Genomic DNA, 26,184 nt, shown 5'->3' with positions numbered 1-26,184 from the left:
CCTGCTGTATTTAGACTGTAAAACTTATTGCTTATATTTTTAAGGGCACTCTATTAATTTTATTAGGATTTTTATTTTGAACTTAAATCCCCCTTTAATGTTGTTTTTTACCTTTCCTTGTGACGCTCTTCATGCAGCTTTCCATTCGTCCTATAGTAGTTATGCGCATTGTTCTTTACGCTGACAGTCTCTTTCCTCTTGGGTAGGATCAGGAAAGGATTCCCGTTTGAGGCCAGAGTTGTGGCCCGGATTCTCCCACAGTTTTTAGATGACTTTTTTCCTCCTCAAGACGTAATGAACAAAGTTATCGGGGAGTTTTTATCCAATCAACAGCCCTACCCACAGTTCATGGCATCCGTTGTTTACAAGGTAAGTCTGATAATGGCTTGTCTTGTTTCTTCCTGTGGTTGGTGTACATACAAAAAAGTTGTTTAGAAATGTGGGTTCCCAGTAGTCCCCCCCCTCCCCCTCGATTGGATTTCCAGTTTTCTTCGATTTTTATCGATCTGGAATGCCAGATATTTTTCTTCAATCTTTCTAAAGATTGTATGGTGTGTGTTAGATTTTCAATTTATTAATATACACACCCTAGAAATTTTCTCAGCGTTTCCAATCATTTTTATCATAATTAGGGAAAAATTGAACATAGGTATGTGGTACATTGGTCATATTTTTGAAATGTTACAATCAGTCAGAAAAATTGATTGCAATTCTTAAATTGAACAGATATTTAAAACCTTGTATGGTGTGTGGCCACCTTTAGGGCTCATTCACACTAGTAAATGCTTTGAAATGCATTAAAATGCATGTAAAAACATATGCATTGATCAGGGAGTTTTTGTGCATTTCATCACACATTTCTTAGAGTTTTACTGCATTGCCAAACCACTGTGAAGTGATGTGGAGGGAAAGGAAATCAGATTCAACTGGGCTTATCTGCATGATCCATGCGCTGACACACCCATAGCACACATTTCTATGAGTTTTAATCACTCCTGACAAGTTGAAATGCACAGCATAGCAACTCACTGTTGTATTGTAAATGTTAAAAGGAAAGTCTATTAACTTTTATGTTAACATGCTTATCACACTCTGTGTGTAGTGCGTCAAAACCAGTGATGGGCCTCCGAGTAGCTGCGAGTTCATAGAATCAGAATCCGTTTTATTTCGCCAAGCATGACTGGGCATGCCCGGAATTGGGTTTGGCACAATACTGAGCGGTACATAGACAGAAAGGCAGGAAAAGCGACAGAATATGACAGTAGTACATTGAACTCAATATTTACATAAATAATGTACAAACAGCATCAAATACAATACTTGGAATTGAAATGGTAATTAAGTTTGATTACACCAAGAATGACCGTAGCTAATGGGGGGGGGGGAGGGGAGGTAACTAATCCATAAGTTTATGGGATCCTCTGTGTTCCATTCGCGCCACAGGCGAAATGTTGGCCCTGTTCCATGACTCGCCACAGCAATTCCTCCTGGCTGGAGGTAGGAAGAGCGGCAGTGAGCGTGGAACACCGCCAGCACTTCGCCTGTGGCGCAAATGGAACGCAGAAGATCCCACAGACTTGTGGGTAAGTTAACCCCCCTCCCGGTCTCCTGCGGTCACACCTGGTTGTAATCAAGCTTGATTACCATTTCAATTATGAGTAGCTATGATCTCGTAGCTACTCTGAAGCTACCATCACTGGTCAAAACTCACTGCAACTTGCATGGTGTGAATTGAGTCCCAAGTTCTTCTAGTAGATTAGTAAAGTATTACAGATTTTCTCTAGTAACCAGTACTTTACAATGACATCTAATGTACACTGAGTGGGTACAAAATTACATACATCCCTTATGTGAAAGTAAACCAGTCTAGCAGTGACGTAACAACATTTAGTTACTTATATAAGGATCGCTCAGCTTCGGACGACGTAGTTATCACAGAAGTTAATATCACTATAGGTAAGACAAAAGATTTTGACTTTGAACAAGACCTGGTAATCGGTGTAAGAAGAGCTGGTGCTAGAATCTCTGAAATTATGACTCTAACCTAACAGTATCTCAGGTGCTTAGATAGTGGCAATTGGAAAAAAAAAAGCAGCTTTAAAGGAGTTATCAGGCAAAAAAAAAAAAAGTTTCACTTACCTGGGGCTTCTACCAGCCCCATGCAGCCATCATGTGCCCTCGTAGTCACTCACTGCTGCTCCAGTCCCCCGCCGCCAGCTAGTTTAGTTTTTGCCGACCGTGAGGTCGGCAGGCCGCATTGCGTACATTTTTCATGCATTCCTGCTGGTGCAGGTACATTAACACATACATTTTTACGCGTTAGTGGTTCAACGCGTAAAATTTTACGCATTGAGCATTGAACCACTAACGCGTAAAAATGTATGTGTTCATGTTCCTGCACCAGCGGGAATGCGTAAAAATGTACAGAATGCGGCCCGTCGACCCCGAGGTCGACCAAAACTAAACCAGCTAACGGACGGGTAACAGACCAGCAGTGAGTGACTACGAGGGCACAGGATGGCTGCCCCAAAAAAAGAAAAAATCGTGCCCCCTGATAATTAGGAAGTGTATAACCATTCTTCCCCAAAATATAACACAAACACCACTTAAATATGCAGTGTATCTCTTTCTCAAACACAATTGGGCATTGTGCCTGCCTGGTTTAAAAAAAAAAAAAAAAAAACGGGGAAAAAAATATATTCAACTTACAGCTCACTCATGTCCTGCGGCAACGCGCCATCCCACCTACAAGCTCAGACTGTAATAACCGTGTCAGGTGATGTAGCCCAGCAAGAGGATTGCTGCTGCCTGCACAAATAGGAAGCAGAACTACTTAGCGCCTGCTTAGTATTTGTGGAACAGACCCCTAACTAGAATGCCCTAGCAGTGCCACTGCCCAGGTGGGGAGAAGCAGTAAAAGTGGCTCCTGCACTATGCAGCCCATGCCTTCCGCAGCAAGGTGAGAGTTCCCAGACAGTCTCATGGCAACAGTACTCAAAGCAAAGTCCTGTGCCAAGAGGAGCGAATCTAGCTCACTGGAAGTTTGGGAAAAAAGGTCATCAGGCTACAGTCTGAAATGAAAACATTGGTTTTGAAAACCTCAAATTGCAAAAAGACATCTGCAACATCCTTTATATAAAAACTATAGATGAACATTTGCCTATTTTATTCATTGGATTTCCTTGTGAATTATGACTAGATGTGAGATTTCTTGGTGTGCTCAGTGTTATGTACAATGCAAGTCATGGATTCACACCGGAAGATAAGCAGAGCCTCTGAACGAGTTAATGTATATTGGTTATGCTGCTCTGTTGCTGCCTGCAGAGTGCACTGAGGTGTCACAAATCGGAATTTAGCCGAGTCTTCGCACCAGAAGGGCCTGCTGTGTGTGACATCGCTGGGCCAAGTATCTCTGAATAAGTTCACACATTACATCCTCTTCCCTCCGTTATTGGGATAGACAATCTGCAGGGGTCCGGACAAGCACATTCTAGAATATCTCATCTCCACAGGCAGCATTAACAATGTAAGTGTTAGCCTGCCACACGCAGCCTATTAAGCAAAGGCAAGTGCCTACGTGTGCATCATTCTGCAGGAGCATAAAGAGAGCGCGCATTTACCCTATGCAGACATGGATTAAAGGACCGCTATTGTGAAAAAAGTAGGCAGTTAAAACCTGACAGAAATGCTGTTGAAAACAAAGAAAACCCTGAGAATCCCCCGTGAGGAGATGGACTGGCCCAAAACCTGTGGTTCTTTAAGATGTAACGGCGCCCAAGGCAAGGTAGTAGATTTAGCACACCTTTGTTGTCTTTTTAATAAACTGCAGTGGAGAGAGGTCAGAGAAGGTGGCAGGGGGGCCCCCGTGACACCCACTTGGCCCCAGGCACCTGCCCAGTTTACCTAGTGGATGATCCTGTTCTGACACTTCATACAGCTCTTCTGGACCCTGAGCATTAAGTGCTGCTTCTGGCTGGAAGCGGACTCTTCAGTACACACGGGTGATGGTGCTGTGTGTAAGGATAAAAGCATAACCTACTTAGAGTGGCCACTAACTATACAATTTGCTTAGCGATCGTTTACAAACGATTATTCATATGAACAATTAAAAATGATCGTTTAGGACCACTAACGGACGAAAATCTCCTAACCAATCTGTTCAAATTATTGAAATCGACCAATTTTTGGATCGCTCCCATCAATCTGATTAGGAGATTTTTGTCCATTAGTGGTCCCAAATGATAATTTCTGTTTGTTCATATGAATAATGATTCATAAACGTTAATTTAGCAAATTGTATCCTTAGGGGCCATCTTTTACTGTGCTTAGTCTATACCTTCCTTAGCACCTAATTGGCCAAGTGTTGTTTTGCAGTTTAAATCTAGTCACTGGGTGTGGTGGATAGCAGTCTCGCCTTACAGCGCTGAGTTTTTGTTCTCCCTGTATCTGTGTAGGTTTCCTCCGGATACTCTGATTTTCTCCCACTTCCCAAGAACATACAGATAAGTTAATTTGCTTCCCTCCATCTCATACATGTCAAACTCTGACCCGGGGGCCAAAAAATGTGGCCCCCAAGTGGTTTCCCCCTTTGCATTATGTTTGGCCCACTTTAGACCACCTGGAAAGCTATACTGGAGGTGAAGTCCTAGATCACAAGGGAAGCCATATGATGGATGAGGCAGAAAGCTCTAGAAACCAGGGAACTGTATAGGGGAGAGAGGACCACTAAACACTAGGGAACTGTATAGGGGAGAGAGGACCACTAAACACTAGGGAACTGTATAGGGGAGAGAGGACCACTAAACACTAGGGAACTGTACAGGGGAGGGAGGACCACTAAACACAACGGAACTGTACAGAGGAAGGAAGGACCACTAAACACTAGGGAACTGTATAGGGGAGAGAGGACCACTAAACACAACGGAACTGTACAGAGGAAGGAAGGACCACTAAACACTAGGGAACTGTATAGGGGAGGGAGGACCACTAAACACTAGGGAACTGTACAGGGGAGGGAGGACCACTAAACACTAGGGAACTGTATAGGGGAGAGAGGACCACTAAACACTAGGGAACTGTATAGGGGAGAGAGGACCACTAAACACGAGGTATGGTATAGGGGAGGGAGAACCACTGAACACTAGGGAACTGTATAGGGGAGGGAGGATCACTAAACACTAGGGAACTGTATAGGGGAGGGAGGATCACTAAACACTAGGGAACCGTATAGGGGAGGGAGGACCACTAAACACTAGGGAACTGTATAGGGGAGGGAGGACCACTAAACACTAGGGAACCGTATAGGGGAGGGAGGATCACTAAACACTAGGGAACTGTATAGGGGAGGGAGGACCACTAAACACTAGGAAACTGTATAGGGAAGGTAGGACCACTAAACACTAGGGAACTGTATAGGGGAGGGAGGACCACTAAACACTAGGGAACCGTATAGGGGAGGGAGGACCACTAAACACTAGAGAACTGTATAGGGGAGGGAGGACCACTAAACACTAGGGAACCGTATAGGGGAGGGAGGATCACTAAACACTAGGGAACTGTATAGGGGAGGGAGGACCACTAAACACTAGGGAACTGTATAGGGGAGGTAGGACCACTAAACAATAGGGAACTGTATAGGGGAGGGAGGACCACTAAACACTAGGGAACTGTATAGGGGAGAGAGGACCACTAAACACTAGGGAACTGTATAGGGTAGGGAGGACCACTAAACACTAGGGAACTGTATAGGGGAGGGAGGACCACTAAACACTAGGGAACTGTATAGGGGAGGGAGGACCACTAAACACTAGGGAACTGTATAGGGGAGGGAGGACCACTAAACACAAGGTATGGTATAGGGGAGGGAGGACCACTAAACACTAGGTAACTGTATAGAGGAGAGAGGACCACTAAACACAAGGTATGGTATAGGACAGGGGTCTGCAACCTTTAAGACATAAAGAGCAACTTGAACCCGTTTCCGAAAAGAGAAAAAAAACTGTGAGCCGCAAAACCATATGCACCAATTGTTAGCAGATATGACCCCCATATGCACAATCCATCAGCAGATCTGACCCCCATATGCACAATCCTTCAGCAGATCTGACCCCCATATGCATAATCCATCAGCAGATCTGACCCCCATATGCACAATCCTTCAGCAGATCTGAAAAAAAAAACCCATTTACTCACCTAGTCAGAAGACCTCCTGTCACGATCTCCTCCAGTCCCGACCTTGTGGCGCGCAACTCCCACGATCCTCTTCCTACGTCACGTCCTGCCTGCAGGGCTACGGGAAAATGGCCGCCCGAAGCCCTGCACTGCACTGGTCCGGCGGCCTCTCTGATAGGCTGTCGGCCAGCGACAACAGCACACGTCACACACGCGCCACTGACACCGGAGTCGCGGAGAAGATGAAAAAGAGCCGCGGGTTGCCGATCCCTGGTATAGGGGAGGGAGGACCACTAAACACTAGGGAACTGTATAGGGGAGGGAGGATCACTAAACACTAGGGAACTGTATAGGGGAGGGAGGACCACTTAACACTAGGGAACACTTAACACTAGGGAAACGGTATAGGGGAGGGAGGACCACTAAACTCTAGGTAACGGTATAGGGGAGGGAGGACCACTAAACTCTAGGGAACTGTATAGGGGAGGGAGGACCTAGGGTACTGTATAGGGGAGGGAGGACCACTTAACACTAGGGAACTGTATAGGGGAGGGAGGACCACTAAACACTAGGGAACTGTATAGGGGAGGGAGGACCTAGGGTACTGTATAGGGGAGGGAGGACCACTAAACTCTAGGGAACGGTATAGGGGAGGGAGGACCACTAAACTCTAGGGAACTGTATAGGGGAGGGAGGACCTAGGGTACTGTATAGGGGAGGGAGGACCACTAAACACTAGGGAACTGTATAGCTCCCCTATACAGTTCCCTAGAGTTTAGTGGTCCAGGATCGCCAGTACAGGACGGATCGCTGTCCTGTACTGCTCATGGGAAGGAGGGGAGGGAGGGAAAGAGAGGGAGGCTGAATAGCACTGCGGAGGGGGGCTTTGAGGAGTCGTTCCCACCCCCCTCCGCTACAGCAAAATAGCCAGCAGCGATCAGACCCCCCTCCCCAGCAGGACATCCCCCTAGTGGGGAAAAAAGGGCGGGGAAGTCTGATCGCCCTGCCTGCAATGTGATCTGTGCTGTGGGCTGAAGAGCCCACGCAGCACAGATCACTGAAAACTAGCCCGGTCCTTAAGTGGTTAAGCACACTTTAGCATAAGTATCTTTACTTTTTAACATAACCAGCTGCAGTTGTGAGGTTTACGCAAGTATTACATTGAGGCAGACAGATTTGCACTGTGTAGGAAGTTGTGTTTGCAGAGATGGAGTAGCACTGTTGTAATTCTCCCCTGATTGCCGTACACTGACACAAGTATCTTTGCTCATGTGTGTTGCAGGTGTTTCAGACGCTACACGCCACCGGCCAGTCCTCCATGGTGCGTGACTGGGTGATGCTCTCTCTCTCCAACTTCACACAGAGAACCCCGGTCGCCATGGCAATGTGGAGCCTCTCCTGCTTTTTTGTTAGCGCATCCACCAGCAAGTGGATCTCTGCAATGTATCCTTCTGTTTACTTTATGATCATGCTAAGCCGCGGCTGCAGCTCCTGTGTGGGATGTGTGTTGTGTAACAGATGGCCTTGTTCATATTTGATTTCCCAGACATTTCAGTTTACACATAATCAGAGCTACTTACGCCGTGTACATTCATATCAGGCGCCACATTACATGTAGCAAACAAACAGTCACTTTATTGACTGTATTACTTTTCTTCTTTAGAAGAGCACTCCTTAAAGCTGGCCACTAACAGTCCAATTTCTAGCGAAAAATCGTTCAAGCGATCAGAAATTCTGATCGGATTGGTTGTAAATAATCTCTATTGGTGGACACAATCGATTATGAACGAGTGAAAAAAATGTCGCCCGAATGAATTTTCGTCTAACGAAAATTTGGATTTTCTTGGTGGTCGTGATAAATAGGAAGCAAAGATTGGTTAGTTGGTGGTGTAGTGAACGATTTTTCGTCCGATCAGAATTTCTGATCGCTCGAACGATTTTTCGCTAGAAATTGGACCGTTAGTGGCCAGCTTAAGGAGCTTTGCTAAGATGTCAGGGAGCTACCCTACTTGGTTGCGCACTATTTTGGCAGTTGGACTGATCTACTACCATCCAGGAAGTGCTGAAATAACTTAGAATCCACCATGAGGAGATGGACAAGTCCAAAACTTGTCAGATTTTCACTACCAACTGTAAGTGATGGGATCATAGGAAAAAAAGTAATTTATAGAGCACAGTACAATTCATCGTGATAGTTGTCCTGTAAAGAATCTTGTGAGTGATGTAGGAAATCATGGCTAGCGGTTCAAACCGTTATGCCGGGAACATACAATGCAACTTCCGTTCCGATCGATAAGTTAATTCTGACCTGTCTGATCTGTTCCTGATCGATAAAGGGATCCATTTTGCAAAGTTATAATCTAAATAATGGATCCCTTTTAGCGATTGGGAGCAGTGTGGACGTGTACATACAATACAACTTCCGGTTAGGTTACCCATCGATCGGACGGGAAATTGCATAGTGTGTTCCCAGCATTAGACTATGCAGATGGACCCGCACTGAGATGACAGTAGAGCAGGGCACATGTGCAATTTCCTGTTTTGAATAGGGGTGATGACATTTATTGGCAAACTTAAAAGTTCCCAAGAGAAAGCCTTCAAGACTACTTCCTCCAATAACCTTCCATCCTGGCATATAATCAGCCACTCATTCTTTAGTTTCAAACATTTTTATTTCGTAAGGAAAACCAAATACAGCAATTGGCAAAGAGAACGACATAAGGCACTGCCAATAGCGGGTATTTAAGCTACGTACACGGTGTCTGAACAGTTCACTAGTTTGGGAATACAGATATCAAGCCAGCATTTCTCATAACATTTAAAATATTGTGTATATTTCATCTCGTGCACAACTAATATGTGCATTAGCAATCAAAATGTGGAGGAGGACCCAAACAATAGTGCTAAGAAGTCAGTTAGCCAGAGGAAATCAATACCAGTGGATCATTTGACAGCAGTCTCTCCAGATACCACTGCATCAGTCGAAATGAATTAATGATTTGTTGCTTTATGGGTGAGGCAAGGGTATCAATGAAATGTTCCCATACATCAAAGAAGCGTTTGGTATGTGTGCCTTTTTGCAAGGACCATCATAAGAAAGACCTGATATAGTTTTAGTTTAAATTTGCTAGGGTGGGAGGGTTGAGGGAATCCATTTCTGCAGTACAATTAAACAGCTTTTTGTAACTGGTTCCTTGAACAAGCCAGCACAGAACATCATCTTTCCACCTGCAAAGTAGGTGTGAGAACCTGAACATATCAGTACCAGGTTCACTGCAGGACTACCGAGTGCAAGGTACTTTTTCTCATGGATCAAATAACCTGGTATATCGGATTGTGTGCAAAAATTCCCTCAGAGTTTCATGTGGGGGAAACAGGGCAAACTGTGTCAGAGAATGAACATGCACAGGCTGACTATGAACTATAATCAAACTGCTGTTTCCTGAGGCAGCATATTTCTGTGGCCAGGGAAACAGCTTGAGGAGCTCTCCGGTCTCTGTGCTGATGGGTGACTTCTAATCACAGAGGGATAGAATGATGTGGCAAACAAAATGGGCATGATTCACAAAGCGTTTTCACCTTATCTATTTTACATTTTTAAAGTGTACCAAAGCTGATAAAAATTTTATACATACCTGGGGCTTCCTCCAGCCCCATAAGCTCGGCTGGCTCCCATGCCGCTGTCCTCAGCCGCCTTCTGCTCCGGTACCGGGTCCCGTCACTTCAGCCAGTCGCAGCCAATCTGTGCAAGAGAAGTGCGTCCTCTACGTATCTCTCCGGCGGCTGCTGTAGAGATACCTAAAGAGCGCACTTCTCTTACGTCGGACTGGCCGTGAATGGCGGAAGTTACGGGACCCGGTACCTTATGGGGCTGGAGGAAGCCCAGGTATCAAACTTTTATCAGCTCTGGTTTCCTTTTAAAGAGAATCTGTACTGTAAAATTCTTACAATAAAAAGCATACCATTCTATTCATTATGTTCTCCTGGGCCCCTCTGTGCTGTTTCTGCCACTCCCTGCTGCAATCCTAGCTTGACCTAGACCTAGCAAGTGATAAGCTGAGAGTAGCTCAGTGTGTGAGTCATACAGAGTGTGCAGGGGGCCTGAAGAGGGTGTGTATAGCTTCTATCCAATCACAAGCAGCACAGCACATTCCAGCCTCACTGCCTGAGCCCGACAGAGGAGAGAAGATTAGATCATATAACAGAGATAATACAGCCACTGTGCAAATAGGAAAGGCTGCAGTAAGACAGAGCACATTAGAACAGGTATAGGAATTTATAGGATAGAAGAAATAAGGCTCAAACAAGTTACAGAGACTCTTTAAGCTCTCAAAGAGCAAAAATATAATAAAATTAAGGCAAGAAAAGTAATATTGAAATAAAGTTATACAGAAACAACTTACTTTGAGTGATTATTTTGCTTGTAAATGTGCTAAAAGGTTACTTTTTATCCCTTAGGTAATAAATAAGTCATTTATGAGAAGTTTTGTGAATAGAGCCCAATGTATCCAAAAGTTTAAAACTGTAGATGGAAAAGCGATCACAATTGTTGTGCTTATATGACTTTGTCTGAATGAATCCTGGATCTATGATCCGTTCATGCCAGGTCAGACATTCCACGGTATTTGATAGGTTCACAAGGTGCTTTATCTGGCAGTCATAAATACATTTTTTATAATGTTCATGCGTTTTAACAAAACAATGTGCATGCTAACTTCTGATGATCAGTTGTATATAGATTGTGCTTTCAAGTCTGCAGAAGGTTGTACACCAAAAGTTTACTCCTTGAACCTTTTAAAGTGAACCTGACCCAAGTAAAAGTATTTAAAATAAACACATGATGGACCTGCAAATAAATATTACGTACTTGCCTCGCTGTCAGTTCCACTCAGAAGCTCACCGGTTTCTTCTAACAAAGATTCCTTCCATTTCTGACAATGTTTTGTCAGAACTGAAATATTTCAGTTGATGTTAATTATATATCAGTGTCTTTCAGTTATAACTGCAAGGTAATGTCTCCCCATGGCTCACATGGGCGATGTTACAGGTTAACAGTGTGCTAACCTGAAGCTGTTACAGGGTTATTGCCATTTTTAAAATGAAGGATTGAGCATTCCATTGATCATAGTAGACAAACTAGATGCATGAAAGGAGAAAGAGATGGATGAGTAGACTACACAGAAGGTAAGTATGACGTGTGTTCGTTTATTTTGACTTTTAATTTTCAGTTCAGGTTTGCTTTAAGTAGGTCAATAAATTGCATCGTCCTAGTTCAAACCCTTCTGACATGAATATTTTTGAATAATAAAGTCTACCATTGTGCTTACTCTACCAATATCGACATCTGTTGACTTTCCTTAACCCTTCTTCCAGTCTTCCACACGTCATCAGCAGAATGGGGAAATCTGAGCCGGTGGACATTAACCTGTTCTGTTTAGTGGCTTTGGACTTTTACAGACACCAGATCGATGAAGAGCTGGACCGCAGGGCCTTCCAGTCTGTCTTTGAGCTGGTGGCCACGCCGGGAAGCCCCTACCATAGGCTGCTGATGTGTTTACAGAACGTACACAAGGCCACCGTATTCTAAGCACTTTGTGGGTGAGGCCGGTCTTGGGACAGAGTAACAGGACAGTAAAAGAAGGGAAACCCAGTCATCTCTTCAGCATCTCCTTCTAGCCCTACATCTCACCCAGCCCTCCTGGAGTCACTGTGGCTCGTGCTCTGCTCTGAATGTTGCTTCTCTGTAAATATTTGATTGCAGTTTAGATTTTTGCTTTACTCCAGTGAATGTAAATGTCCTGTTCCGTTTAATGTTTTCCAGTGGGAGTCTGTAACAGCACAAGCCGCACCACTAAATACAAACCCGCTTGTCTTACTAAATCTGTCTATATGGAGTCTGTTGGTAGAACTGAGTGCAGTATCTATTGTTATGCTGGGTACACACGATGTCATTTCCTGTCCGATTGACTGGTAATCTGACAGGAAGTTGCATCGTGAGTACATGTCCAAACTGCTCCCGATCGATAACTGGATTAATTTCCCAGTAATAACTTCAGAAAATCAATCCAGTTATCGAATGGGAGATCGGACATGACGGAAATAATCATCCGATTCACATCAATTGGAGGGAAATATCATTGTGTATACTCAGCACAACACTGATTCATTCCCCCTCCAGTGCTGCAGGTGGCCGCATTCACTGTATCGAGTACTGATGGGAGGTGGTGGAGCGGCAGAATAACTCAAGTGTACTTCTCCACACTCAGCAGTGGGCAATTAGATGGTGTGGGTACCTCACTGAGGGTATCTCTCCTGCTTTCTTCACTTAATTTGGTTATTGGCATACATTGTTTTAACTCCTATTTCTATCTAATGTAACATATGTATAATTGTAAAACTTTTACAGTTCATTACCTTGTCATTTCAGATTACAATAGCCGCTCTGGTAAATCTCGCCTGTAACGTCTGGTTTGCGGTTATGAATGAAACAGTGATGGATTTTTTTTTTTAGTCCACTTTTAACCTTGTATCATAGTGTACTTCTCAGCCGTTTGCAGTGCATGAAGCATTTTGTGGGCAAAATGCACATGAAAGTGATGGTGTACAGGATCCATGTACCGTATATACTAGATCCAAATGTAGGCAAGGGGTACCTAGTTTTACCTAAGAAACCAGGAAAAAGTTATTGACTCGAGTATAAGACTAGCATGGGAAATGCAGCCGATACCTCCCTTCCCAAGTATAAATAGCCAGATGAGCCCACAGTATTAGGTATCCAGCATCGACCCCCCAACTCAGCATAGATAGCGAAATGTGCCCGCAGTATTAAGCAACCCACTTCCCCAGTGTAGCTAACCAGATGTGACCCCAGTATTAGGTACCCTCCCTCCACCCCATCCAGGCAGAGCTAGCCAGATGTGCCCACAGTATTAGGCAGCCCACTTCAGCCAGATGTGATCCCAGTATTAGGTAACCCCCCCTCCAGCTGGTCATAGATAGCCAAATGAGCCCACAGTAGTAGACAGCCCTTTTCCCCAGTATAGCTAGCTTGATGTGAACCCAGTTTTAGGTGTCCCCCCCCCCCCCAAAATGAGGCATAGATATCCAGATGTGCCCAGAGTATTAGGCAGTTCCCTTCCCCAGTTTAGCTTGCCAGATGAGCCCCCAGTGTTAGGTAGCCTATTGCCCTACTCCCCTTCCCCCCCCCCCCCCTTATAAATATGCAGAGTGTGCTTGTACCTGTGACTGTTAGCACCATCGGGATCCCTCTTTAGCCCTGTCAGTCACAGTGTCTCACCCCTATGACCCCTCCAGTGGCACAAATAATGCAGAGGCGTATCTAGAGGGGTGCAGGCATGACTCATGCCATGGGCGCCATGCCTGCCCCTGTACTGCACCCCCATGCCTGCCCCTGTACCCCCCTGTTACTCTGGCCTTAAGTCAGGTTAATTCTGTTATCTAGGTAACATGGCTACTTAATTTATGTATGTAGGGCACACTTTGCTTAGTATTAGAGAAGACAGATAAGAAATAAGACGATATATTTCCAAAAAAGTAACTTAAGCAATATTCCGATCCCAAAACGCTTGCAACCATAACACATTTACACGAGAAACAATGCTGTTTTTAGAGGGGAAGGGGGCTCTAAATGGGGTGGGGGCGCAATTTCAGTGTTTGCCATAGGCTCTATATTTCCCAGATACGCCCCTGAAATAATGAGAGATGCAACTAGTGGGCACAATAGAGCTGAGATTCGGTGACTGACAGGGCTGAGGAGGCAATGAAAGGTGATTCACAGCTCCAAGTGCGCTCTTCTCCGATATGCACGGGTGTGGGGGGGGGGCACAGGCCCGCCCTCAGGACTCTGCACCCCGAGGCTGGTTCCTCCCAAGCCTCGGCCTGGCCCTGGGGAGGGTTTTTGAACCGCTGCATACCATGTGGTGATGATGCTGAGTAGGACCTCGAGCGAATGTACAGGGTGGGACTGTGTATTTTGGTCAGTGTCTCAAATAAAAGCGGAGGCTGATTTTTAATTTATTTATTTCTTTGCACAGCTCATTTTGGCTGCTAAAAAAAACTCTAATTCTCGTGTATATATGGTATATGGACCCATTGTTCTACCCTGAAACAGAGTTGTTGAATAAAAGCACTGATGATGTTTCTTCCCCTGAAAATATTTTCTCTTACCGGTATATAGCCATATAAGCAATCTTGTTGCTCGCTCAAGCCTGCTTGCCCTCCCCTTCTGATGATTCAGTTGTCATGTGGGAGTCCGCAAGGTCAGCTGTGATCTTATCTACTCAGTGGTCCATTGTAACTACAAGCTGTCTATATAGCTGGATGAGCTTAAAATATAATATTTTCAGGGTAGGAAACCGTATCCATGCTTTTAGTACATACATTTGGTAGTGAGATACAACAGTGGATTCATATGCATGGATCCACAACAGGGCCACGCTCAACCTGGTCATACGGAGCAACAACCTGCATCAGGCCAATGTGGTATTTCTTGTGAATTGACAGGTTGCATTCTTTAAAATGTCATCATGACTACACAGTGGTTGGTACTGTCTTTCTGACAGCGTGACAGGTGCACTTTGCTGAGAAGGTGCAGAACAAAAGTTACATTTGTCCCTGGATTGTTTTCTGGAGATTGATCACCATCCCTCCAGTTCAAGAGGAATTGCAGTATTTTTAAAAAATATATTTTTAATAGTGAGGAAGAGTTAGAACCTGGATTTTATTAATCAAATGTTTCTCTGCAGGTGCCCTCAGGGGACTGCAGTTGCATGGAGGCTGTATCACTAAACCTTTAGCAATCCTCGCATTGATATAATATTACAAAAGCGGTTTTGCAGCTGTGAACAAACAATCTTTTGTTGCTTTATACTTACAGACAAAAGAAAAATGAGCCAGGTTTGCTGAATCAGTGGAGGACCTGTAAGACTTTGATCACATGGCCTGTTTTGAGGGTAGTTAGTGACCCTGTAGTAGTGTACTTATGCCTCAGTATCTGTCAGTTAGGCTGTGTAGTAAATAACTTTACTATCTTAGCAGCACTCCTGCCCAAAAAAAGTTATGTCCCAGTTTGTCCCCATAGTAGGGTCCAAATGCAACTATGAGTTTACTACATGTGCTTTCCACCTGTCAATATAACCACCAGATGTTAATATCTCTGTACAGGCCAGGAGAGGTGTGGCCAAGGTGATTACTGCCTGGCCTCAGTTCTGCTGCAGCAGCCAAGTGTTAATATCCCTATATGGGCCATGAGAAATGTGGCCATGGTGGTTACCGCATGGCCTCAGTCCTGCTGCAACAGCCAAGTGTTAATGTTGCCAGGGGAGGTGAGGCATTGCCAGAATTAACATGGCAGGGCTTCAAAAACGGCAAGAAACCAGAAGCCAACATTTCAGGACCTCACCAGGCCCCTTTATCAAGGCAAAATTGCTCAAAAGCAGTGGCCCCTGGAAAACTTGCTGGCACACTGCACATCAGAGCTTTGAGTGCACATAGATTACTTCACCCTTGAGTCTTGTGTATTCTATTTAAAGCGACACTTGCCATTAAGCAATTTTGCCTTGATAAAGGGCCCCAATGAGGTCCCGAAACTTTGGCTTCTGGTTCCTTGTCTTTCAATCACCCCTTTAGTTATGTGAGAATCAGACGGAGGACTTGACTACTCATGCTGTCCCCACCTGACAGCTGCTTGCTGTTGGTGTAGAGGCCAGGCAATGCCATAAGGGAACAAGGAGGCAGCCACAGCTGGTCCAGCTAAACACTTACTCACTAAGAATCATCAGCTATGAAGATGGCAGGACTACGCCAGTGAATGGTAACAAGGCTACATACTACATAGTCCCTCCAGCAAGAACAGTTTTAAAAGGATGATTGGGTTTATAGGCAGAATTTCGAGCCTAGAAATTGTACTGCAGTTTTCGGAATTGGCTTCTGGTTCTGCTTTTTGGTTAACCTGAAAACCAGGTGTCACTCAATAAAACTAGTGTGGGGAAGCGGTCCTGGAAGCTCCATCAGATGCATGTTGTCAAGGTCAGGATCACAGCTCTTTAGGGACAGGTTTTCCTGTGTGCAAAAATGATCTTCAGCTGAGCTGAAAACCATGAAAGTCTTAGAAGCTAATTTACTGTTTATGGGCTTTTGTTAGCTGCTACCTTCCAGCTCTCCACCTTCTGCAGACTCAAAACTCGTGCCAACTGTCAACTGAAAATGAATCAACACCCCATAGGGTATGACGTGCCACTGTGTGTCCCTCTTCAGCCACTATAATGGCAGTCCAGCAACTGTTTGCAGTTTCTTGAGGTATTTTTTCCTTTTTTCAAACCCAACACTAAAGCCTTGTATACAGGTTCAATAACTGGCACTCTTAAAGCAAAAAAAAAAAAACCTTATGATATAATGAACCGGTTGTGTAGTACGGATAATGAATAGAACATTAGTAGCAAAGAAAAGTCTCGTATTTTTATTTTCAGTTACATTTTTTTTTTTGTACAACATTGCATCATACTGTCAGTTGCAGTTTAAAAACTACACTCTGTCTTTTAAGTTATAAAACAGCAGAAATAATGACCCTTTGAACCTTCCTGCAGTAAAACCTTATTTCAACCTGTCTTTCACTGTTTCTTGGCTGTGTAAGTGTTATAGAAAACAGCACTGTAGCCGACCCAAGTTGGGTTGAATAGTTCAGAGAAGCTCTTTTGCATAAATAGCTGATAGTTTTTTTTAACTCTTCCTGTACTAGAAAACAATGATACACTTTTTTTTTTGCTACTTATGTTCTATTTGTTATCTGTACTATGCATACAATTCATAACGTCCGTTTATTTTCGCTTGAGGTTTGCCTTAACAATCATTGATAAATCATTAGTAACAGTTCAAGTGAAAGGTAATGATTATATAAGAAATTGAATTTTTCTTTTTGATTGCGATAAAACAGTTAATTTTTCCGTTTCCTTTAATAAACATCTGATCGGATGGGTTGGGAAAAATATGAAAACTGGAATTTTTATTAGACTGTTATTTGATATTTTTGGGGAAATCAATCATAAGTGTCTGATATAATGGGTCGATTTTTCTGATTATTCTGCTGAAAATCGATAAAATTTTGCAGGTCAAAAAAAAGAAAACCTAATAAATTGTATTGTGTATGGCCACCTTTATACAGATGGAAATTTCCAGAACAGGAAAGTAGGTGACATTGTTCTTTCACTCCTCTTTTCGGCCAGTGAGTATTGGTTTCCCCTGTGCTGCCACAATCTTTCTCACGCTTCAGTGGGGTGGGTTTCTGGTCTAGTGGGATGGGGAGGAAACTGAGATGGACTGAGAGGAAGAGGATGTGTCAGCAGGATAGGTGTGTCAGTGGGTGGAGCATTTTCTCCTATCTGTGCATAGCGGAGCACTTTGCGATTATTTTGGCCGTTCAGAATTCTTTTTTTTTTTTTTTTTCAGATCTAGTTATTTGTTTGGCTCTTATTCCCCCTAATGGCCATCCTAGCACCCCTAAGCGGACCATGCAATTCCATTAATGTGCTGTCTGCTGAACAAAGACATCAGAAGCCTCTGGAGGACTTTGGTTGTGGAGGACTCGCTTGGGCAGCCCAGGTCTTGTTATATGAAGGATTATCATCATGGATACTTACTATCCTGTGAATTGATTACTTTATTATGTAATGTGTTGGCAGACCACTATAGACCACCTGTCTTTTGTCTTATTTAAAGCTAAATACTGGGCAGAAATAATTGCATTCTAGGATACCATCCACAGGTGGCAATGGTGAATGGGAGGCGGCTACCCTCTGCAGCTTTCATTTCTGACCAGGGTTCAGCTTTAAGGCCCGGATTACTGCTAGACGAATGCTTTTTGTGTAATATTCCTGCTATACTCACCTTGATACGGTCAGGCCTGTATTACTGACAAGGTATATAAGATGAACACTCATACTCACAACCTGTAAGCAGCTGTGTGTTACTCCCTACATCTGGCTAGTTGCTGCATGTGGATTGGGCCTTCTGGTTCCTCACCAGCCCCGCCTTTCATCTCATCTATATCTGGCATTCTCATTGGACGTGGACAGTCCACCTTGTAACCTCTATTGGGCTATGATGGGGTCACTGCCGGAGCCCAAAGGAGTTTTGTTTTCACAGTAAAACAGAGTATATATTAAAAATGTATGTTTAAATTAAAGATTGTTGGTTATATTGCACACATGAATTAAAGAAATCTTAAACCATAAAATGAACTGTCTTGTCATTGTCTCCATTACTCTCTTCAAGAGACACTGAAGCAAAAAAAAAAAAAAAATTATATAATGATTTGTATGTGCAGTACAGCTAAGAAATAAAACATTAGGAGCTGAGACACAAGTCTGATATTGTTTCCAGTACAGGAAGAGTTAAGAAACTCCAGTTGTTATCTATGCAAAAGAGCCATTGAGCTCCATGACTTTCAAAGTTGCAGAGAGCTAGCTCTGTGTTCTGAAGCTTGTTATCTCAACTGTCAGTCATTGTATTTTCTTTTTCTCTGCAGAGAAGGGGTTCAAAAGTTCAATGGCCTGCTCTGTAAAATCATTTAGAATGCTGAGTTATAAAAAAAAACTATATAACTGAAAATAAAAGTGAGAATATTTTCTTTGCTACTAATATACTTGTAATTATCCATACTATACAACTAATTGATTATATTTTTTTTTTTTTTATAAAATTGCTTATTTTTTTTTACAATATTCATTTATAGATTATTTAATCAGTTTTTTCCCATTGTAAATTCTTTCCTCTCCCTGATTTACATTCTGGTGGTGACATCTTCAGTTCTGCCAAGTGATCTGTACAGAATGTTCATTACTGAGAGTTGCACAGAGGGAGATATTGCTTGTTTGGCAGCTGAAAAAAGCTGTTATTTCCCGCAATGCAATGAGGTTCACAGACAGCAAACTGTCAGGGCTATGGTCATAATATCACACTGTGAGAGGGGTTTCACTACTGTACAATATTAGCCACGCAAGTCACCCTGATGACCTATTGGAGAAAAGGTAAAGATTTCTCTTGGGGAAGGAGGTATCAGCTACTGATTGGGGTGAAGTTCAATTCTATGTTACAGTTCCTCTTTAAAGAGGAACTCCAGTGAACATTTTTACTGTTGGCAGGTGATGTAGCTGCTGCATGTTTTTTTGGCAGTTGGAAACAGCTGTAAACAGCTATTTCCCACAATGCAGCAAGGTTCACAGACAGGAAACTACCAGGAGTGCGTACTCAGAGTTTCTTGTGGGAGGGGTTTCACCACAATATCAGTCATACAGCACCCCCTGATGGTCTGTTTGTGGAAAGGAATAGATTTATCATGTAAAAGGGGGTATCAGCTACTGATTGGGATAAAGTTCAATTCTTGATCAGAGTTTCTCTTTAAGTTCCGTGTACACTAATGGTGGCCATACATGGTACAATTTTTTCATCCAATCTTACCATTTCTATTTAATATAAGGGAACTGCCTAAATTATACTTTCAATATATTCACTTAATTTACCCTTATACTACATAGAAATGGTAAGATTGGATGAAAAAATTGTACCATGTATGGCCACCATAACAATAACTGTCCCCGGCAGGGATTGAGAATTGATGCCCTGGGCAACAGATTGCAGAGTGCTGTATAGACATGTTGCTAGCCTAGAGGCTGCCGCCTCATCTGTTGCTATGGGGTGGGGGGAGGCAATAAAATGCAGCACATTCAGGCAGTGTACTCATAACAAATGATCTGCATACTGATTCCCAAACAGATTTTTAGGAAGTATTAAAGGCAGAGGATCATGAGAGCAGAAGCCAGGCAAGTAACATTTTAAAGGGTTGTCTGCAATGCCAGGTACGAAATCTTAAACTGAAGAAAGCTCATTCTGAAAGCAATCGTGTTGATTACAGTAAGACTTCGCTGGATGCACAATGGTGCCTTCACGGCACATCCTGTGCGGATACACTGCGGCCTGTTGCTGTGCCCGACAAGATATTTACACTACTTACCGGTGTGCATCCATTCCGGCACTGCTGTCGTCCCCACCATTCAGGTCCTCTCCTGCTACTAGAACTGCTGCTGGGCTCGGGGGACAAGCGCTGGTAATGTAGATCAGAGCCCCAGAAAAAACATCAGGCTCCCATCGGATTGCAAAAGATCAATGGGACTGTTCCCTAGGAACAGGGATTCTCATTGGTCTACCACTCCATGAACCAATGAGAATCCTACCTTGTGATAGGGAGGACTCCCATTAGTCATTTGCAACCCAATTGGAGCCCAATGCTTCTGCTGGGGCACCGGTATATAGCTCAGACCCCCAGCAGAAGCATAAGGCGGACCAATGAGAATCCTCCCTGTCGCTAGGGAGGAATGCCCTCGAGCCCAGCGGTGGCTTCAGCAGCAGAGGAAGAAAATGAAGACAGATGAGATCCAGAATGGAAGGCAAAAACAGCCTAGTGAGAACAGATACTGTCCATTCCCATAGGCTTTCACTTACTCATTGGCGCCTGTGGTGTCTGGAAAACAATTGTCAGTTGGGAACGTTTTGCTCCCGTCTCGTTCCTCACAGTACCAACTTTTTCTACTTTATTTAAAACATGCAAATAATTCTAAGTTGATGCAAAAATATGCAAATGTTACTGCAAATCTATGCAGCTTGAATATGGACCTGTGGAATGCTTTTAGTAAAAAAAACAAAAAAAAAACCTAACTGGCACTGGCTTGTATCTGAAAAATAGCTGACAGGAGAAGGTGCCCATACACTTACTCAATTTCCAGCCGATAGAGAGCAGATTAGATCACTGTGATCGAATATGTTGTGAAATTGATACGCAAATGCTGACCGATTTCCGTCCAAAATTTGGTTGATCCCATCGATCTGACCGTGCGGAAAACTTCGATCGCCGGCGGGTCGGGAGTGCGTCGATAGCGGCGTTTGTATGTCCGACGACCGAGGCTAGCGGCAATACATTACCTGTTCCGCCGGCGCATGTCCCCGCGGTCCCTTCTCCGCACTGGGCTCCGTCTGGCTTCACTTCCTGTCAGGGGATGTTTAAACAGTAGAGCGCCCTCTACTGTTTAAACTTCCCCCAACAGGAAGTAAAGTGAATCTGAAGCCCAGAGCGGAGAAGAGACAGCGGAGACCGGGGGACTCGCGCCGGCCGGATCAGGTAATGTATGCTGGGGGCAGCGACCGCTCCACAGATTGTGAATCGATTTCACTATGAAATCGATTCAAAATCTGTTTGCCGTGTAGGCAGCCAATAGATCCCTCTTTGATCAGATTCGATCACAGAGGGATCTATCTGCTGGTCGATCTGGGGGCAATCGACCAGTGTATGGCTGCCTTACGGGTTAAGATTACCTTGGGCATGTCTATCAGTCTTGAGAACTTCAAGATCACTGAGAAGACACCACATGGGGTGTGTCCTCCCTATCTGACTACTATAAAGAGAGCAAAGACAAGGTTATCTACAGGCCAAGGCACAGATGCCAAACAACCACCTCCGTTCCATTTGCCAAATTTGGTAGCTCATATACATCAATTGCAAGCATATGTGTAATTAAAGCACCGGGACATTTGGGCGCAGGGTGAAGCCGAAGGACGGCTCACCCTACTCCTGCAAAAGTCCCGGCGGTGTTAATTACTATTCCCCCCTCCAGGCCACCATGGACTCGGGAAAGATGTCATTTACTTTCCAGCTATTGTTAGCGGCCAAATTACTGTTTTTATCGTAATTTGGGCTTCCGTCTTTTGACCGTGCCCAAATTACTTTGGGATTCCTATTTTAAAGTGGCAATTCTAGCGATTTAAATATCGCTTGCATTTTGCGATTTAAATTGACTCATGCTCAGTGGAAAAGAGCCCTCAAACCGGTGCAATTTTTCACATGCTTTTTAGACCCTACAACCAGAAAAACATCAAACTACAGAGATCTGCAGCAGCCCTGCACTTGCCTCCCTGGGATCCAGCGTTGGAATTCTCCCTCTGTCCTCCAGGTGGCGCCCTGTAACCCTATGATGAGATCGGTGTCTGTCAATCTGCGATCTCTCCCGAGGGATTCAGAGCCTTTTGAGACAGGAAGAAGAATGGCAGCCGGCGTCTGGATCCCGGAGGAGGTGAGTAGAAATGCTGCCGCTGTCTCCCTATATTTTTTTTTTAGTGCTATTTAAATAAAAGAAAAAACTGGGCATCATGAAATTTTAGAAAAATGTAAAAGTGTTTTAACACTGACATCTGACAGACTAGGACTAAACTACTAAATAGGGAGAGTTAGTTTTTATTTTTAACACACATAAAATAAGGTATACCTCTTATTTTTGTATATCCCTGGCTCAAGTTTCACGAGTGACCATCGTTAATGGCAACCACGGCCATGGAAGTGCTCTGCCATGCATATGCACCTACACAGAGAGAGAATGGACCCCACAGGCCCAGTGCACACCAAAAACCTCTAGCAGATCCTCAAAACGCTAGAAGTTTTTGAAGCCGATTTTAGAGCGATTCTAGGCATGTTTAGAGACTTTTTCTAAACATGCCTAGGGTTTTTGTGTAACATTACAAATATTGATACAGTAAAAGCTGTTACTGAACAGCTTCTGTAACAAAAACGCCTGGAAAACTGCTCTGATCTAGCGTTTTTCAGTGTGGTTTGAGCTTTTCCTATATTTTACATTGAGGCAGAAATGCTTCTGCAAACCGCAAAAGTGCTGCAGGACCCACGTTTGCGGTTTGCTAAAAACCGCAAACCGCCGGTGTGCACCAGGCCATTGAAATACACTAGCCAAGCATTTTCCAAGGCGGAAGCGGTTTACGGATCGCTTCAAAAACCGCTTGGTGTGCACCAGGCCTTAATCTTGTTCGGGACTGGGTCAGACTATAGTGTAACCCTCACTGATAAGGAATTAGAACCATAAAACACTATTTTAAAGAGACTCTGAAGCGAGACTAAATACATTTTTTTTTTTACATGCAGTCATGTTAAGAACTATAACCCCTGCTAAACCGCCGCTATCCCGCAGCAAAACGAGGGGATTATACCGCCCAAATCCCCTCTCCTGTGTCTGGGAGCGCTTCCTGATGAGGCTGAGCTTATGGCTGTAGCTCTGCCTCTTAGTGCGTCAATCCCGGCTGATCGCCGCCTCTCCCCGCCCTTCTCAATCTTCCTTCACAGAGAGGGGCGGGGGAGAGGCGGAGATCCATGGGCAGATTGACGAGGTTGGAGGCAGAGCTGCAGCTGAAAGCTCTGCCTCCATGAGCAGCAAAATCCACGACCAAGAAAGTTGTGGATTTTGCAGGGGGGGATTTGGGGGATATAAACCCCTCGTTTTGGCGCGGGATAGCGGCGGTTTAGCAGGGGTTATAGTTCTTAACATGACTGCATGTTAAAGTGAATTTAGACACGCTTCAGAGTCTCTTTAAAGAGACTCTGAAGCGAGTTAGATAGCCTTCGATTATAGTAAAGGACCTTACATAGAGCTAAACCGCCGCTATCCCGCGGCAAAACGAGGGTTTTTTACCCCCCAAATCCCCTCTCTTGTGTCCGAGGAGCACTTCCTGCTTGAGGCAGAGCTAATGGCTGTAGCTCTGCCTCTCAGCGCGTCAATCCCAGCTGATCGCCGCCTCTCCCCACCCCTCTCAATCTGCCTTCACTGAGAGGGGTGAGGGAGAGGTGGAGATCCGCCGGCAGATTGACGCGCATGGAGGCAGAGCTGCAGCTCATAGCTCTGCCTCAATGAGCAGCAAAATCCACGACCAAGAAAGTCACAAGTACAATAGCATGACAACAGCATGACGTTTCGGGCGGAGGCCCTTTCTCATTTGAGAAAGGGCCTCCGCCCGAAACATCATGCTGTTATGCTATTGTACTACTGCTACTGACATGCAATAAAGATTGTATATATACTCCTGGAGGGTTGAGTCCTAATTGGGCACGTTTTTGGCTTTGGACTACAAGGGAGGAGTGATGGACCTCTAGCCCAGACTGGACACCCCATTACAATTGATCCATCCCAGAGGCGGGCAGACACACTTTAGATTGCGATGCGTGATCTCCTGCAATCTCCGCCCCTAGGACTTCACGCCAATTGGCAAGGAGTGGTCCTGGGGCTGCCGCTCTGCTCACGCCAATCGGCTTGGAGCAGACGTTAAAGAGGTTCTGTGGGGGTTGTGGAAGAGAAAAACTGACACTTACCTTGGGCTTCTATCAGCCCCGTGCAGCGGTAATGTCCCACGCCGTCCTGCTCCCATCCGCCGTTCCCCGCAGCCGGCACCGGGCTATTATTCGTCTGACATACAGACGAATAATGCGCGTTGCCGTGCCTCCGCTCGCGTCATCTGAGGCTTACTGCGCAGGCGCAGTACAACGGAGCCTTGTACTGCGCTTGTGCAGTAAGCTTCCGATGACGCAGGCGGAAGCGAGCGGGTGCGCGGCCACTCTAGCGCAGCCGCAGTTGGATCCCATGCCGCTTAGACCGGGGCCGGCAGCGGAGAACGGCAGATGGGAGGAGGACGGCGTGGGACATTACCGCTGCACGGGGCTGATAGAAGCCCAAGGTAAGTGTCCGTTTTTCTCTTGCACAACCCCCACAGAACCCCTTTAAGTAGTTGAAGGACAACTGTAGCAAGAGGGCTATGGAGGCTGCCATATTTATTTCCTTTTAAGTAATACCAGTTGCCTGGCTACATCGAATACTTTTAGCCATAGACCCTGAACAAGCATATGAAGATCAGGCGTTTCTGACATTATGGTCAGATCTGACAAGACTAGCCGCATGCTGGTTTAACTGCAGCCAAACAGACCAGCAGGGCTGCCAGGCAACTGGTATTGTTTAAAGGGAACCGGAGGCGAGAGAGATATAGAGGCAGCCCTATTTATTTCCTTTTAAACAATACCAGTTGCCTGGCTGTCGGGTACTCTGACTCGAGTTTTACTGCATTAGCCATATGCTTGTTCCAGGGTTTTGACTCAGACACTACTCATGCCAGAAGATCAATAGGGTTGCCATACAACTGGCATTGTTTACAAGGAAATAAATATGGCAGCCTCTATATCGCTCTCACCTCAGGCTCCCTTTAAGGCAGCCAATGGGAGATTCATCTCACTAGCTCTCAATTCTAGATGGAATAACCCTTTAACCACTTAAGTACCAGCGGTCTCTACCCACTTAAGGACCAGAGACCGCTGGTACAAGAAACGGCTGAATAGCGACAAATACCTATGAATCGCCGCAGATACCCTCCGCACTCACCGTCACCGCCGCACGTCGGAAACCTGGGCCACCCACTCTGCCATCTCTATGACGGCAGAGTTCCTATGAGCCGGTCAGGAGCCGCTTTTATTGGCTCCTGACCCTGTCTATCAATGTCAGCCAATGGGAGCCACTTACATTGATAGACAGGGTTAGGAGCCAATGAAATCGGCTCCTGGTCTGCTCACAGGGCTCTGCCGTTATAGAGATGGCAGAGCGAGTGAGCTGCGGTGGGAAGACAGTGGCAAGAGTGTCGAGAGCGACGCAAGTGGCGAGAACACGCAGCATCGGTGGATTGAAATCTACGCCCTGGCCACCAGGTAGCCATCAAAACAGGGCATAGATTTCAACCTTTAAGGTCCTTAAGTAGTTAAAGGACAACTAAAGTGAGAAGGATATGGAGGCTGCCATTTTTATTTCCTTTTAAACAATACCAGTTGCCTGGCAGTCATGCTGATCCTCTGCCTCTAATACTTTTAGCCATAGCCCCTAAACCAGCATGCAGCAAATCGGGTGTTTCTGACATTGTCTGATCTGACAAGATTAGCTGCATGCTTGTTTCTGGTGTGATTCAGACACTGCTGCAGACAAATAGATCAGCAGGGCTGCCAGGCAACTGGTATTGTTTAAATGTAAATAAATATGGCAGCCTTCCATATTCTTCTCACTTCAGTTGTGTGGGTTGTAATGAACTAGCACTGCGGTGAGCAAGGCCGTCCATTTACGTCACGTGATGCTGACTGCG

General features: G+C 44.8%; 1 protein-coding gene across 2 annotated transcripts in view; it reads left to right on the top strand.

Annotated features, from left to right (window-relative positions):
- The window catches only part of HTT (huntingtin), a 289,833-nt gene extending 271,412 nt beyond the window's left edge, over positions 1-18,421 (top strand). For both annotated transcript variants that reach the window (XM_068276315.1, XM_068276307.1), the window contains 3 exons: positions 207-369; positions 7,454-7,614; positions 11,545-18,421. In XM_068276315.1, the coding sequence (XP_068132416.1) occupies positions 207-369; positions 7,454-7,614; positions 11,545-11,758 (538 nt within the window). In that variant the 3' untranslated portion in view covers positions 11,759-18,421. The remainder of the gene's footprint in view (positions 1-206; positions 370-7,453; positions 7,615-11,544) is intronic.
- Positions 18,422-26,184: the final 7,763 nt, after the last annotated feature.

This window comes from Hyperolius riggenbachi, chromosome 1, assembly GCF_040937935.1.
Source record: "Hyperolius riggenbachi isolate aHypRig1 chromosome 1, aHypRig1.pri, whole genome shotgun sequence".
NCBI lineage: Eukaryota > Metazoa > Chordata > Amphibia > Anura > Hyperoliidae > Hyperolius > Hyperolius riggenbachi.
Note: the sequence above shows the minus strand (reverse complement) of the source record. Positions and strands in the feature narration are given on the sequence as shown.